Source organism: Phoca vitulina, unplaced genomic scaffold (genome assembly GCF_004348235.1).
Source record: "Phoca vitulina isolate PV1807 unplaced genomic scaffold, GSC_HSeal_1.0 scaffold12, whole genome shotgun sequence".
Lineage (NCBI taxonomy): Eukaryota > Metazoa > Chordata > Mammalia > Carnivora > Phocidae > Phoca > Phoca vitulina.
The window spans coordinates 6039751-6057721 of NW_022589715.1; the positions used below are offsets into that span (position 1 = coordinate 6039751).

Sequence of the window (17971 nt, forward strand, 5' to 3'; positions counted from 1 at the left end):
AGGTGATTTTTAGATATCTCATTATATCCAAAAAAATATCACTACCTTTGAGTTATTTACTAATTATTATAAGTAACAAGACCCTTTTCATTCTTCTCTAGTTTCTAGTATTTTTCAGCCATGTCACTATATACCACTTCCAGATTGAAAGATTTAAAGTATATCATACAGTTTAGGATCTTGTTGGAAAATCTAATTAAAAAATGCTACAATGAGGGGCGCCTGGGTGGCTCAGATGGTTAAGCATCTGCCCTTGGCTCAGGTCATGATCCCGGGGTCCGGGATCGAGCCCCACATCGGGCTCCTGGCTCAGCGGGGAGCCTGCTTCTCCCTCTCGTCTGCCTCTCTCCCTGCTCATGCCCTCTTTATCTCTGTCAAATGAATAAATTAAAAAAAAAAAAAAAACTTTAAAAAAATGCTGCAATGAGAAAAGATGGAAATGTTTGGTTATGAAGAAAATACCATTACTTACAGATTTTTTTCTCTTCATTGTATTTGTAATCAATTTATATTGATAATGGACAGTTATACATCCCACAGGCACCCAAAACTCAATGTGACCAAACTGCATGCAGTATCATGCCCTTCAAATTTACTTCCCCTTCTGTATACGATACCCTGACAGGTGGTACTGTCATTCACTCTAGCTGGAGACCTGGAGTCAACCTAGACTTTTCCTGAGCCTCCATGTTGAAGAGGTCATTTAATATGGCCAATTCTAGCTCTTTAATCTTTCTCTAGGTCTGGTGTTTCTCTACAGGAGCCATAGAAGTGGGAAAGGCAGTGTGGTGAAGTAGTTAAGGACACGGACTCTGGAGCCAGCTGGCTGGGTTCATATCCCACCCAGTTCAGCTACTTAATAGTTGTGGGATCTCTGAAAAATTACTAATCCTTTCTGTGCCTCAGATTTCTCATTGGAAATGCAATCCATGATGGTATCTGTCTTTGAGAGTTGTTGTGAAGATTAAGTAAGTTAATTATGTAAAGCATTTAAAAATAGTGTCTGGCAGGGGGGCCTGGGTGCCTCAGTCCGTTGGGCGTCTTACTCTTGATTTCAGCTCAGGCCATGATCTCATGGGTCATGGGACTGAGCCCCGCTAATAGGGGAGTCTGCTTGAGATTCTTTCCCTCTGCCCCTCCTCTCTCTCTTTCTCTCTGGAATAAATAAATAAATATTTAAAAAAAGTTTAAAAACAGTATTTGGCACACATTAAGTTTTATATAGGTATTAGCTTCTAACACCATCATTATCATTTCCCAGGTTGTTTAGCATTGCTGGCCCCTGGGTATTAAAGCCAAAAGCTTCCCCCAGTCACTGGGACAGTAACAAATGGTCCCCATACAATTCCAAACCCCACTTTTTCCTTTCTGTCCTCTCCACTTCTGCCCTGACTCAACACTTCTTCACCCTTTGACCAACATCTCTCCTGCCATCTCTCACCGCACTGCAAACAGATAGTTCTAAAACATGGACCTGGTCATCAGCATGGTACACGAAGCTTGGGGTTTTGGCAGTTGCCTTCCCCACCCACCTCCATTTACTGTTACTATTCTGCACTCGTTCTGTACTCCAGTCAGAATGTCTGTTCGTGATTCCCCATCCTTGCCATGCCGATTCACAACTCCGTGCCCTCATATTCACCCTCTGTCTGTCTGGGAAGCTTCTACTCATTGCCATGAATGGTGTCTTTTCACCTGCCACAGGAGGTGCTAGTGACCTGCACTCTGTGGCCTCGACCTCGTGCTCGCTCCTAGCGCGACAGCTGAGTGTTGCAGGGACTGCTATGTCTCCTTCTCTGTTAGATCACGAGGTCCTGCAGGGCAAGAACTGGTCCTGCGAATGTGTCCTCAGGACCGACAAATACAACATGCTCTATGACGCTCTTACGGATAAAAGAGGCAGAAAATCCTAGAACTGAAACATTTCTTGTCTAGTATCTATATATAACTTTAAAAAACGGAAAATACAAAATAACACACCTGTTCCATTGATGTTTCATGAAGTTCATTAAGATTCAAAGTATAAATCCCTTCTTCAGCACCAAATATCAAGTACTGATCTGAAATGACAAAAGTAATTCACCGGTTTTGATATGTAAAATACTATCAAAAAGGATTTATACAGAAATTAAGTAAATATGTATTAACATGAAGAATTATTGTGAGTGATAAGCAGTAAATATATTTTAATACAAATTAAGCGGCTAAACACTCTACCTTAATGAACTGAGCTATATGTAAATGCCAGCCTCAAAGTAGAGAGGAAAACTTTTATGTAAAAGAGGTTTTGAAGTCTGGAATGATAGGGTTCCTCGCTCATCAGAAGGTGCTGAGGACTGGCAGAGAATCTGTAGCTTCTTTTCTAAAATTCCTTTAAAAGAGGATCATGTACAATTGATGTATAAAATATAAATAAAGAAGAACTGATACAGATTTAAAATATTTTTGCAGATGGGCTACCATTATAAGCAGCAACATCAAAACACCAGGATCTAAAAAAACCCCCAAAAAACAAAAAAACAAAACAAAACAAAAAACCCCAGGATCTGGCTACTGCCTATTCAGAAAGTTAACTAAAACTTGGATACCTGCTAGGGTTCTCAATATCTGCTAGAAGATGGTAGTTTAGCCACGGTCCTGTCTGATCTGCTTTTGATAATAAAAAACAACAGGTAAAGAACTTCTCCAGACTGAACTGAAGTATGCTGAGAACAACTTAGAATGCCGAGAGCATTCCTAGACTGCCCAGTATTTAGGATTAGTGCTGGCAGATTAAAGGCATAAGCTTTGTGGTCTGACAATACAACTGAGCTGGGTTCCAAGTGCAGCTCTACCCCTGACTGGTGATGAAACAATGAACCTCTCTGAATGTCATTCTCCCTACTTGTGAAATACAAGTTCCTCCACCTCAGATTTTTAAAAGATTTAGTAAGAAGATGTGAGGGCACGTATTCATGTAGATCTTACATATACAGATACTAAGATACATAGTGAGAGAATGCTGGTGGTCTTTAGTCAGTGACTAATGACAACGATTCTTATTATGATCCCCTTTAAGGCGGAGAGGTCCTTTTAAGTGTTCACTACACCCTGGACCCTTGGCAGTTAAACTCCTTTAAAACAACAGCTGTGCCTAAAGCACAAAGATACTGAATGTGCAGCTACAGAAAAAAAACTTTTCTGGGGGAGATTAGGGTGGCAGAGAGTATAAGGTTTCACTCTATTGATAGGGGGACCATACGTGAAATTTTAGTGTTACAGGTCACCTCTAACACTGCTAATAACACAGAGAAACATATTTACCTTAAATAATTTTTTAAAATTATAACAAAAAATTTTTCAGAAAGGTATTCAGAACATGAAGAAAACTGAATGCTTTCATTGCCTCAAGTTAAAAAACAATTAGATAACAGATAAAAACAAATAGTACTACCTCTTGTATCTGGGTTTATCCATGATGTTGCACAGTGAATTTTTAAGGGACATCCATTAAAAACCTTCGAAAAACATGCACCCATCTGGAAAAACAAAGAATAACCAAATAATACAATATTCCCTGATAAGAAGGAAATCATAACCTCTATTTCATGACCTAAAATGTTTAATGTTAATCATTAAATTTAATATTACAACATGAAAAAGGCATAGTTGATTACAAATTCATATTATGTACTTCAAAACATGGTCTGTACCCATTTAAAAAAAAAAAAAAAAAGCAATGTGCTTATTCTCCCTGGATGGTCAATAAAAAGCTTTATTTCTTTATGTTAATATTTATCAAGCCCATTTACAAGTCTTTCATATAATAAATACCTTATAAGGAAATATAGTATCATTCATTTGAACTTTTTTTTTGATCTTCGAAGAGTAAAATGTTAATTTTGAAACTGTTGTTCAGATTAGAATAAATACAAGAAAGCTTATTCATTTAATCACTTTTTCTACTAACAACTTGGGGGGAAAAGAATACAAAAATATTTGATGAGAAGAGCAGTGCATCATTTTATAGCTGGAATATTTTCTTCACAAATATGGAGACAATAGCCAGGGACAGAGTGCATTACTATAGTTGATTATAAGGGATTAAAAATATTAACATAAAAAAATAAAATCATAAACCTTAAGATTTCCTTTTTCGTCAAAGAAACCTACCAACCAACATTTTTAAGATTTTAGTACCAAAAAACAACAACAACCTGGCAATACCATCAGGTGGTAGGAGACCAATAAAAAATGTTTTTATGGTGTAGGGCAGAAATTGTATCATTTAACTAATTCCGATAATTATTCTTCAAGATCACTGCCAAAATTTTGTATGTGGAGGTGCTACCTAATCCCTAAAAATCCAAATGACAAAATGAGGTGCCGAACAATCAAACCAACCCCAACCATAAGCTAGCCTGGACAGCTGATCGTACCAGGCTTAGCACTGCAGCCAAACAGGAAATCGTGTCCGGCTGTTTAAGTGTCTCTGCTGGACTTGGGAGCCCTTTACTCTCAAAACTTTCATTTTGTAAGACAAGGTATATTTAGATCTTTATACTAATTACAAAGTGGAGTAAGAAACTAAAAGGGCTAAAAAGAAGAGTCAAGAGGTTACAGACTAGAAACGCAGCGGATACCTTCTAAATTAGCGTCAAACTACGTTTTAGGTTACAGGTTTGCAGCAGTGAAAATGCAGTTCTATCTATACTGATGCAACTCAATTACACTGAGCTAATATAATTTTATAATATAATAATATAATTTTAATCCTAAGGTAGCATGGTCTAATAAAAAAACAAAAAAACCAGGACAGAGTGAAAAAAACCAGAACACAGGAGTGTTATCTAGGAACTGGGTGGAGTTCTGTGATCTTGCAAAGATTCTGGGGTCTCAGTTTTACTCATGGTCAAAACAGAGTTTGGGCCAGATGGTCCTTTAATGCTCCTTCTAGTTCTAAACTTCTGTTTTTGATAATTGAAAACGCTAGGAAAAAAATGTGTCATATCTACATTTTGTACTTCCTATTGTATCCATGTGCCTTTTCCACATTTCTTCAAAAATATCTACAAAGAAGATATTAACAAATTTTGGAATAAAGGAGTTTTAAAATGTATAATTTACCATAATTTTATTTTGTAAAGCTACTTTTCAGATGTAACAATATTTAAATTAGTAATCTTATTTTTATTAATAAAGGAGATTCTTTTCTTTTTTTTTTTTTAAGATTTTATTTATTTATTTGACAGAGAGAGACAAACTGAGAGAAGGAACACAAGCGGGGGAATGCGAGAGGGAGAAGCAGGCTTCCCACTGAGCAGGGAGCCCGATGTAGGGCTCGATCCCAGGACCCCGGGATCATGACCTATGCCAAAGGCAGACACTTAACAACTGAGCCACCCAGGCGCCCCGAGGAGATTCTTTCAAACAGGTAAAAAATCTAACCAAAGACACACAGTCAAGCAATTATCTTTCATTGTATTTAGCTTGAGAACAACCTATTTGATATTTATACTTACATGCACTTTAGGTGTTGGGGGTAGACCATTACTAATAGGCTTCTAGAAAAAGAATACATGCATGAATACATTTCTTTTGTTGCTATTTGGTATAACAATACTGTATTTCAAACACATGTATCAAAATAAAATACATGAATACTTTCTTTTTGTAAAACAAAACAATACAGATAAGGCTGAAGTTCCCTATAACCCTTCTATAGTACACTTATTCCTGGTACCTGCCCCCCAAAAAAACTGGTTTAGTGTATACCCTTCCAAGCCTTTTTTCTAGACAACTGTATGTACTCATGTATTTGTGTATATTTCCATACCTCTTTTGTGTGTGTGTATATATATATGTGTATGTGTGTGTGTGTGTATATATATATGATTCCCTACAGAAAACACTGTTTGTGTGTGTGTTTTATAACATAAATAGTTATGCACTGTTTTATCAACCTCTTCTTTGCCTTAACGTTGGGTCTTAGATCTTTCTATCAGTACACATAGATCTGGTTCATTTGTTTAACTGCAGCACAGTATGAATATAACATACTTTTACTTAGCTATTCCCTAATTATTACTGGATATTTAAGTTATTTTCCATTTTTCACTATAACAACAATACAGAAATGATCACCGTTGCATATACCTTACTATGCAATGTGTGAATGATATTTTTAGGGTACGCTGTGAGAAGAGAAACTCCTGGAACAAAAGGGCTGAACCTTTTACATCCTGGCAGATACTGACCGCCAAACTGTCTTTCCCAGTGCTCATTTCATATCATACCCATCAGCAATGTAGGAGAGCCCTGGTTCCTTCTGGTCTCACAGACACTTAATATTATCAAGCTGATGAGTAAAAAATGTTTTCTCCTTAATTTGCATGGCTCTGATTGTTAGGAAGATTGAGAATATTTAAAAAACAGTTTATTGGCTATTTGTATATTCTCTTCTGTGAAGTGTCTTTTCTCATTTTTTTTACTGAGTTATTCTTTTCTTACGTATTTGTTGGAGTTCTTTATATAATCTAGATTTGAATACTTTTTTTAAAGATTTTATTTATTTGTCAGAGAGAGAGAGAGCGAGCGCACAAGCAGGGGGAGCGGCAGGCAGAGGGAGAAGCAGGCTCCCCGCTGAGCAAGGAGCCCAGTGCGGGGCTCGATCCCAGGACCCTGGGACCATGACCTGAGCTGAAGGCAGACACTTAACCGACTGAGCCAACCAAGTGCCCTAGATTTGAATACTTTATCTACTAAATATATTACAAATGTCTTATCCTAGTCTGTAGACTGTCCTAACCTTGTTTACAATGTCAATTGAAGTTTTACATTTTGATGAATTCAAATATATCAATCACTGGACAAAGTATACTGATAATTATCAGGAAAGTAAAAATTGCATAATCATTCACCTCCAAGATGCTCAAGAATACCAGATATTTCTCCAAGGGGCTACATGCCTGGAGTATATGATTTGTCCTCTGGAGAAGGAATCTCTTGGAGAGAGATGATTATTTTTTTAAATGTAGTCTTTCCTAATTCAAGATTAAAAAAAAAAAAGAAGAAGAAGTGCCCGAGTTTAAGACTTTATTCATTTATTTGTCAGAGAGAAAAAGAGAGAGAGCACAAGCCAGGGGAGTGGCAGGGGGAGAGGGAGAAGCAGGTTCCCCGCTGAGCAAGGAGCCGGAAGCAGGATTCGATCCCAGAAACCTGGGAGCATGACCTAAGCCGATGGCAGACACTTCATCAACTGCGCCACCCAGTCGTCCCGAGATGATACTTTTTAAACATATATTTTATGAACGTCTAGACTTCTCTGGAGGTTAATCGTAATATTTTAAGGAATGACATCCTAATTTTTTCTCAATCTAAGTCAAAATTATCTAAATGATGTGACAAAAATTAACTAAAAAGCTATTAATTGATTTCGTATACATGATACAAATGAAATATTCTATGTAGTACTACTTCTGTAACTACTAGACACTTTTGAAATAAAGACCATTTGAAATTTTACTTTGTAGATATGTGTATGAAGATGTATAGCCTATTACGGCCACTAATTTCTGATAATGTTTTTCCATTTTGCAAATAATTCGTGTACTTAGTTTTATATTGATGTCCTTAAATTATGTTAGATCATCTACTTTGGCAAAACATTTTTAATTAGGGAGCTCTGAATGTTATAACTGTCAGATTTACATTAAGTATTGACAGAACTGGCTATAAATAATTTCAAGCTGCAGAAACTGTAGTCATGTTTCAATATGTCATGGATACTGTTTATCCTATGATACAATCATGGACATATTTCAGAATTACTGAGACTGTTAGGTTTCACTACTACAGAACAGTAGTTCCTTATCCTAATGAAGGTAACAGAGTGAATTAAAAATGCACACATAAAAAATGTATACATCTCTCAAAGGTTCTTATGCTGCACTATAGTCATTAGGCTGTATTTCTGTACTACTACATTAACAGGGCTGCTAAAATTTAAACTGATGAAAACAAAAAGGCCTTCCTCAGTTGGACAGACTTCATAAAAACTTATTCTTGAAGGGCATTTTACACTTTTATAACAACGTCCTACCTAAATTTCACAAATTATGATGGATAATCTCAGTTAAGTGTTTTAACTGAAAATAAAAAATGGTATGTCATATTATGTCATGAAATCTTAAAAAAAAAGCTGATATAGTACAAAAGCCTCTAGCAATGTGCTTACTACATAAAATCATAGCTAAATGCACATAAACATTTTAAATGTACTATAAATATCTATAAAAATAAATATTAGTATACACAAAAACTTTAAAAAAATACCATCTCAACTCATGATCTCATCTGCTGAATTGGGGATTTTAAGGATTTTTTGTTATTTTAAGTTCTATGATGACAGACAAATGTCTTCTGATGATGAAGAGCAAATTCTTTACAAATGTTAAAATATTTTAGTTCCCTGATAAATAATATTTATTTATCTGTAACAGGAATAGCTGTTAAAGTTAACTTCATCTTTCCTGAAGTGATAGTTTTACATCTACTGGAAAGTAATTTTTCCTTGTTATTTATTTTCTTTGAGTAAGAGTAGTAATACCATGAATTATGTAATCTACAGTTAAAAATGTGTCCTGAGTAAATTCTAGCTTTCCTTATCTGTCCATGTCCTTCTTTCCATAACTTCTTGAGACTGAAAAAGGAACTTTTTAAGAATCAATCTCATCACAATGAGAATAATAATAGTTACCTGTATACAGGTGGTCACATTTTATAATACACCTTTATAACCAACTGGCCATCATTCAAGTTTGCCACAGCAAAGTTACTTTTTTAAAGATTTAAGCAATCTATTATCATTATAATTAATATATTAAATACCATATTGTAAAATATATCATTGCTACAGTTTCATTAATTATAATAACAAAACTAACCTAACAATGAGAAAGAAAAATACAAGTAGAGGTTATAAATATAAATACCTACTGGTACATCCTTCTTTTCTTTCCTTGAAGGGTTTGTGCCTCTGTGTTCATTCTGTTGTTGATACAATGAACCATCTCGTTCACCATTTAACTGGAAGGAACTCACTCCATTTCCTTCAGTGAGATGTTTAAATATATTTAAAAAGGATTAATTTTCATGAAAACTTTCATTCAGAAAATTATCAAGTAGGAAAGAAAAATCCGATCTCTCAGATGGTTTCTGCCTTCACTTGGGATCACCCAATCAGAAATATTTAGTACTCAAGAAAGAAGTCTGATACATGTTCTGCTACTTATATCTCTATTTTCATATAGACAAATTTAAAATCAGGTTATGTCTAACTAAGCACATGTATTTGTGTAAAAGACAAAGAAATACTGAATATATAACTACTTTCAGGAAAGGGGTAATTTACACTATGTTATCCAGGAAACTTTAGTTGTTCTTTTTTAAATTGCTTCTTATGCATAATATGCAAGAATATAGTATTAAAACAGCATCTTCTAGTATTAATTTGGAGGCAAATACCTAGTAATGGAGACAATCACTTTTCTAAAAATGATAAAATGAAGAACTTAGACAGAGTACCCTCCTTTTTTTCTAAAACACAAGTAGCCTATAACCAAAACACACTGTCCTTGTTTGTTCAGAGTTCAGTTTCTTCTGCTGCCACGCTAAGATAAATGATGAACTGAGCATTCACAATTCTCCAAGAGGGAAGAAGTTAGATATGAAATGAGAAACAAGGACATTTGAATCCCAGAATGCGTCACAGGTAATCCTGTCATATAAACACTTCAAACCATGTGGCAAAAAGCAGAAAATATCTCTGTGGTCATTGTCTTCCTTCTCTCCTCTCTCAAAGGAATTTCAAATACGCTCTTAAAAGAAAGATACCCTCCATTTTTTTCACACAGTACTAAACCCTGGTAACATGCTTATCTCACCCTCCCTTCCCCCATTACCTAAAGCAATCGGCTTTTGTGGAGGTAATCTGGGCGGTGGTGGTCTAGGTGGAACTTGGGATGGTTTTGCTGGGCTCTCTGACATGGGACATCTCTTGATGGTTCCTTGATTATCATCATCAGTAGAATGAGTTTCCTGTGGTATGAATATGGACTTAGGCTGAAATAATACAGAAAAGGAGACCAAGGATTAAACATGAAATTATTCATGTTTCATTCAAAAGGAAAAATATTAAACATTTTCCCTGAAGTAAATACCATTATATATCAGAGGCTTTCGAACTGTGTTTACTAGCTAAGCTCCAAGGTTGTTCAACTATCTGATTCAGATTATCTTACATACATCCTTAAAATGTGCAATAACGTGTTTTCTCAGGAAAAAAAAAAAAAAGGCCTCTTAATTCCTTCACAAGCCTTCCTACCTAGACTTGCTAAATAAAAATATTCTGGTTCTTCTGATCTCCAATTTAAATGAGTCTCTCTTTATTTTAAATATTCAGGCTAATCAGATTTCAGTTCTTTATAAGGCTAAACTGTCTCTTTTAGATGACTCAATGTCTTTTATGTTAATGCTTAATCTCTCAGACTGGGGCAGGACAAGATACCAATTAAAATTTTTATCATACTGGAGAATATTAACACAGCAATATGGAATGGCTAAGAAACTTTCTGTGCAGACAATGAAAAAACCTCCAGTCAGCTGACAGTTTGGCGAATTTATAAATTCTTATAAATGTGTCCCTTATTAGGAAGATTGCTCAGCACTTACCTTTTTGAAATTCTAATGTAAAACTAAACAAGCAAGTACAGTATTATTTACCTGCGTGAATCATGATTTTTTCAAAAGTATAAAATGAAAACAAAATACAGTAATACATTAGATGCCAAGACTGGTCAGACTCCAATTGTCATTTATAATCCCTGATTTCAAACCTTAGAACAGCTCATTTTATAAAGAGTTCAATTTTATAATTAAAATTTACTCTGCATATAAACTTATAAATTTTTATTACCTATATTAACTCATTTTATCTTTAAAAAAACCCTTCAGTTGGAATAATTTTAGTATTTTATGATGCTTTTTTTTAAAAATTTTTTTTAGATTTTATTTATTTGAGAGAGAGAGCACAAGTGGGGAGGAGAGGGAGAAGCAGGCTCCCCACAGAGCAGGGAGCCCGATGTGGGACTCGATCCCAGGACCCTGGGATCATGACCTGAGCCGAAGGCAGCTGCTTAACCGACTGAGCCACCCAGGTGCCCCTATGATGCTTTTAACAAAAGGATTTTTTGCTAAAAAATTTTTGAAAATTACTGTCCTATTTTGTATTTTTAATGTAAAAGTACCTTCTATGATAGTTAATATCTATGATGATAAATCCCTATCCATTAACCATTCTCAAGAAATCAATTACTAGTTGATCATATATTTTGAAGGAAAAAAAATCTTACAAAAAATGTGAGATATCTAACCAGGTGAAATAATACTAACCCATTAACTTAATCATTTTCATGCACAAATTTCTAGAACTTATTTAGCATAAATACTAAGTGACAAGTTGGATAATTAAAAAAAGACAAACAAAAATAATCACAGTCATCTATATCATGGTTAGTCACTTGTTCATGGTTTTTTTTTTTTTTTTGGGTGGATCCCAAGTGAAAATAAGCTACAGAGAAACTATTAATACAGTACTAAAGTGGCAGAACAATCACACACACACACACCCACGTAATTAAAGTTGAAAAACAAACCTGCTTACCTTTGGTGGCAAAGGAGGTGGAACTTTCGCTTTCATGGTTGAACTATAAAAACATGAGCGTTTAGAATCAGAATTGAATTATTACTAAAATATAATTAATTTTTCAAAAATATGGAAGAAAACTTGCATAAACAAGTTCCCTTTTCTGAGATTATGAGTGTTTTCCAAAATATTCTGTGAAATGTTCAAGTTATACTGAATGAAGTTTTATTCAGAAGTAATTAAGGAGATATGCTTTCTTGGTTTCAAATTAAAACAGGAAAAGAGAATTACAGTTCCAGTTTATATCAATTGGAAAGTAATTATTATAAAAACATAAGCAGCAATTAGTTTAGGGAAAAAGAGCAAAATGATATAGTATAACAATGTAAGCTTCATTTTTACTACTGTTAGATATGAAATATCTCTGATGAAGCTCATCAAAAGCTACATATATTTGCTGGAAAATTTTAGGTAGAATTTATTTGATTGAAGCTAAAATTCATTACAACTCAGGACTGGCATTTTAGATGGACAAAAAAATGAAAAGATGATCGAGCATTAACTCTCAGATGAGGAAAGGGAGGCCCAGAGAGGCTAAGTGACCTGATTCAAGGTCACAGAGTAGTGAGGTACAAAGGAAAACTTTGGCCTCCACGCCTCCAGCTGCTAGTCAGGTGTCACTCTCCCATGAAATTGCACCTTTCTTCAAACGGGGAAAAAAAATCTAAAAAACTAAGTATCAATGCTTACATAAGTGAAAATATTCCCTCTTGAAAAATAGATTTATATCCAATGTAGGTGTTTATTTAAAACATAGCAGATGAAATTTAATCAACCAAGTACAAGCCTCTTTGTTTGTAGTTGTAGTAATAATTATAGCATCTACCAATTACGAATTTATGACATTTCAAAATTCTTTGTCATGAGCCAGTGCTATGAACTGAATTTTGTCCACCAAAATTCCTATGTTTAAGCCCTAACCCCTAATGTGATTGTATTTGGACATAGGGCTTCTAGGAGGTAATTAAGGTTAAAGAAGGTCCTAAGGGTGGGGTCCTGATCCTACAGGACCTTATAAGAAGAGGAAAGGAGGTTGCTCCTTCCTTCTCTCTCTGTGTACATACTGAGAAAAGACCACTTGAGCAAGAAGGCAGCTGTCTACAACCCACAAATAGGGCCCCCACCAAGAACTGAATAGGCAGTTATTTTATCTTAGACACCTGAGACTCCAGAGTGTGACAAATTGCTGTTATTCAAGTCACGCAGTCCATGGTATTTTCTTATGGCAGGCCAAGCTAAGACAGACTTGTTTGGTACCAAGAAGTGGGGTACTGCTATAACAAATACCCAAATATGTGGAAGCAGCTTTGGATCTGAGTAACAGGTAGAGGTTGGAAGAGTTCTAAGGTACATGCTAGAAATATGGACACTAAGAGTGATCTTGGTGAGCAGCCAGAAAGAGGAGAGCTACAGGAGAGTTTCCATCTTCTTAGAGAATACATAATCCCCAACAGAATGTTGGTAGAATGTGGACGTTAAGGCCATCCTGCTGAGGTCTTAGATGGAAATGATGAACATACTATTGGAAATGGGAGGAAAGGGGATCCTTGTTACAGGGAGGCAGACAACTTGGCTGAATTGTGCTCATATTCTAGTGTTTAGTGGAAGGTTAACCGAGGTTGTAAGAGGGAGGTCCTCATCGGATAGGAAAAGGGGAAGAGATTTCTGTCTCTGCATGCATGGATTGAGGAAAGCCCACGTGAGAACATGGTGAAAAGGCAGCCATCTGGCAGGCCTGAAAGAGACCTCTCACTAGGAACTAAACTGGCCTGCAGCTCGAGCCTGAACTTCCCAGCCTCCAGAACTGTGAGATCAATTTTTAAACCACCAGGCTATGGTGTTTTGTTAATGCTGCTTGAGCTAACACAACTAGAATAGGGAAAGAGAAAGAAACTGTGGTATAACCCATAATACTATGTTACTAATGATATTAAAATTACTGGCAATATTAAGCTGTCAGATTTATGAAATCAAGTCAAATGACACATTTTCTTTTATCAAAAACAGAAAAAGAACTTACTGTTTAGATTCATCATCATCCCCTTCATCATCTTCTAAATGTGCCACATGCCCTCTAAGGACAAAGGATAATTCCACTGTCACTAAATGGACTTTACCAAAACGGCTTAAGAGTAAATTTTAGAAAATGCAGGAAAGGCCACTGCAAGACAGAATTTTATTTGCAGATTTGCAGGATTCAGAATTAAACAACAACAAAACAATCTTAGGCTACATGACAGAGAAGGGGGCAAACAGACTTTACTCATCTATGATATAAAGCATTTTAGGCTTAATTAAAAATCAAAATTACCGCTGATGTAATTCTTCTTCAACAGACTTCAGAAGACTCCTTAAAAGAAAACAAAAACAAAAACAAAAAATAATGTGAATAAATAAGCAAAGGAATACCAAGTACATTTTCATCACTTTAACCTTACCCACAAATTTTAAAATTACTCTTTACTATTTACTAACATCTGCTACAATGATCTCTATACCACAGAACATCAAGTTATATTTAATAATATATCTGTATTTTCTGTTGCTAATGTCTTTATACATGTATTTGAAATGAACAAAATAAATCCTAATGTTTAGTGAAAAATACCAATTCAAACAGAGGACAACCCACCATGAAATGTCACAATAGGACTGACAAAACCATAATTGCAGGGTCATAGCCAGGGGTTTCCAGGATTCAAATTTTACCTGGAATATTTTACCTGACACCTGAAATTATATTTTCTTTTTCTTAAAATAAGGAAGGTGACACACTTTAAAAAAACATGCTCTCAGGCAATCCTACAAAATGAAACTCAACATGTTGGATCTCTGCAAAAGCATGCATGCATGTGATGTGAATACATGAATGTAGCAGCACTTTGCTTTCACAGAAGACACTCACTTACCTGACGTATCTGTTCTCCAGTGGTGTACTGGCAAACACATTTACACTTTTGGGAGACTAAGCCTGTATCAGACCAGGTGCGAGGATTTTATCATTAGGAGCAATTTATGAAACTTTGATATTCAGGAATGTAAGAGAGCACTCGTGGCATTCCTGAAGTTCCCTTACTTCTTTTCACTGCAAGTTCATGCAGCATATCTCCTATGTTACACTCTTCAAGCATAAAGACTCCGTAGCTTTCTTAAAGCCAATGGGATAGGGAGAAATATGGTTACTAATAGATTATTGAGGTAAAAGTGAGTCAACGGAAATTTACTCTCCTCCAAAGTTCTAAGGCAGTACCTTCTAATCATTTTCCCCCTCTGATATATATTGGAAAAAACTGCCCTTAGAATTATCAAAACATAAAACCAGAGAAACTGAAAGGTACGGTTTAGCTGGTATATGCAATTAATAGAATAGATTTTGGTCTTCAAATATTTTAATTAGCTTACTGACAACTTACTGACAACCTAAGTATTAAAAAATGACAAAGCTCTAACTCAAGTGTAAATGACATGGGAAAGCCATAAACTAACTGCAAATCCTATTTTGTAGATAAAAAAATTGAGGTACTTCAGTCAAATCTATCATCTAACTCACAAAGCTCTTCAAGGGCTAGCTCAAGGAAGGCAGGACTTCTGACTAGAAGCCGGATAGCCAGGTTATGAAGCAAAGACAGCCTGAATCTGAAACCTGCCTCTATCCCTGTAAGCTGTGTGGCCTTCAATAAGTTACTTTGCAATGCTTCAGTTGCCATATCTATAAAACAGGAATTATAACAGTACCTACATCAAAGTGTTTATCCGACGATACACTGAATATGGGTAAAGTGCTTAGAACAGTAATTTAGAATATAGTAAGTACTCAATTAGTATTTTCTTTATTATGATTGACTGAGCAACATTTCTTTAAACTAGCAATTCTCAGTGTGGTCTAGGGATCTCTGAGGTCCCTTGGTCTCCTGTAGGAGGTCTGCAAGAACAAAACTATTTTCATATTTAATACACATACTACAAAAAAGCATTTACCTTTTGCACTCTTGTTCTTTCATCGAGAATGAAACTCTGGAGTTTTCCAGAGATTACAAAATGCATGATAACACAACAGATTAGTAGCCGATATGAGAATGCAGCTGTCTTCTATTAAGCCAGATATTAAAGAGATTTGCAAAAAATATAAAACAATGCCACTTTTCTTACTATTACTTTGTTTCAGGAAAACAGCTGTTTTTCATAAATAAATGTTATTAGTGGGCCTCAACAAAAAGTCTGTTGAATTACACTGACATATATAAAGACTATTATCACAATTATTTGCTGCTTCTAAGTTTCATGAAAGGAATCAAGTGCTGTTACAAGGAAGGTATCATAAAGAGGCGGCATTTAAATTGGTCCTTAGTGATGAGTAATTTTTTTTAATACACACACAAAAAATGTTATTTTTAACATGTAATGAATATATTACTATTTTAAATAAGTAAATATTTTGAAAAGTTCTTAGTGTAAATTTCCAATACTATAAATATTGACAATTATAACCCATATAAACAAAAGCTTACTAGAGTCCTCAATAATTTTTAAGATTGTAAAGGGTCCTGAGACCAAAAATTGAAGAAGCACTGCTTTAAACTATTTTACTATTTTACTAAGTTAAACACAGTATCTCTGAAGTGTACAGTGGGCTTTTATATCATTTTGGAAGATATGAAAAACACTTTTTCTTACACACATGACAACAGTTTTGGGGGGGCACCTCTTTTTTCAGTAGAGAATATTCAAATTTGAAAATAAGAGGGAAATTCAAAATGTACTTTATTTTCAATTACCATATTTAATTGGATTTACATGGCATTCCACTTTTTAAAAAAGAATCTTCCTGAGAGTGTTAGATTCTCCAAGAATAAGAGAGAAAGGCTTAATAAGAACACAGAAAAGCAGCTAGCCTATGGCGAGGGACTCACGTAAATTTTTATTTATTTACTTGTAAATCTCCTACTATGTTACAGATATTTTGTTAATAAAGTTATAGAATTCACAAAGTTTTAATGAAAAGTAGGATATATGATTTGCTTTTCAGGCTTTATAAAAGAGAAAATGAAACATGGCTAAAGAGGTTCATTTACAGTAAATATTGTATCTTGAGAGCCCTAGAGAAATATGTGACACTGATTTAATCACCAAGATTGGGTGCTCTACAATAAACAGTGTCACTATTCACTAGTCCATGTGGATTCTTCTGTTATGGAAATTTCAGAAAGTGACCAACAAAATAAAACAAAAATGATGCCCACAAATACTGAATTACTAAGTCAATCTAAAATAATTTGGAAATCTGGATGAAAAGTTAAAAATGGAACAATATGCAACTATAGATTTAACTGGTGAAGTGAAGAAACTGATACAGGGAAGTAAAAACCACAGCCAAAATATTTAGCATATTCAAATTAGCTAAGAAATTCAGGCTGCTGGTTACTAAAATCTGAAATTGCCTAAATGGCTCAAAACAATCTTTTAAGTATTGTCCTGATTGTATCTGAAGACAAAACAAAAAAACTTCTTATGTCTTTAAAAGCAAAGAGCAGTTTTATTCATTCATATTCACTTGCTCTTACATCAACGATTACCTCCTGAGTAAATACTACAGGTAAGGGCAATTAGTAAGTATTTATTAAACCCCAACTGTCCTAAATGCTTTGCAATGATTACTACCTTTCACCCTTAGCACCCTACAAGGCAGGGACTAATTATAATCCCCATTTTACCAGAGAAAATTGAGGTAAATTTCTCAAGGTCACATAGCTTACAGGAAGAGGGCATTCTGATTCCAGAGCTGGCATTTACTATTACTACACTCAATTGTGCCAGGAACTGTGTAATTCAGTTACTCTTTTCACCATTATTTCAGTCTTCAGAAGAGACTTTATCTTTAGAATTTTTGCTCTACATTAAAGACAAAATTAGAAATAATTGTTTTCTTTTAAAAACAGTATTTTGTTGGTTTTAAATGATCAGAAAAGTTGATCCCAATAATAACAGCATTCAAAAGAAAAGAAATCCCAGTAAGTCAAAATACATATCATTCTGTTAAAACAAAACAAAACAAAACAAAACAAAACAAAACAAAACAAAACAACCAAACTATCTTAGTTCCTGTTTGGTCTGGAATAGGTAGAAACCCATAAATGGAAATCTGTCTGCCTGATCACCTATGGAGAAAGCAGGAAATCCTGTGAGTTTTAAAACACTGCCTAGTCACAAGAATAAAGCAGACATATCAGT

General features: G+C 34.9%; 1 protein-coding gene across 4 annotated transcripts in view; it reads right to left on the minus strand.

Moving 5' to 3' along the window:
• The window catches only part of MAP4K3 (mitogen-activated protein kinase kinase kinase kinase 3), a 183540-nt gene that overhangs the window by 26235 nt on the left and 139334 nt on the right, over window positions 1-17971 (minus strand). For all 4 annotated transcript variants that reach the window (XM_032410353.1, XM_032410352.1, XM_032410356.1 and 1 more), the window contains 8 exons: window positions 14055-14093; window positions 13764-13817; window positions 11702-11744; window positions 9942-10101; window positions 8977-9089; window positions 5502-5543; window positions 3434-3518; window positions 1981-2060 (listed from right to left, as the gene is read on the minus strand). In XM_032410353.1, coding sequence (XP_032266244.1) covers window positions 1981-2060; window positions 3434-3518; window positions 5502-5543; window positions 8977-9089; window positions 9942-10101; window positions 11702-11744; window positions 13764-13817; window positions 14055-14093 — 616 coding nt within the window. The remainder of the gene's footprint in view (window positions 1-1980; window positions 2061-3433; window positions 3519-5501; window positions 5544-8976; window positions 9090-9941; window positions 10102-11701; window positions 11745-13763; window positions 13818-14054; window positions 14094-17971) is intronic.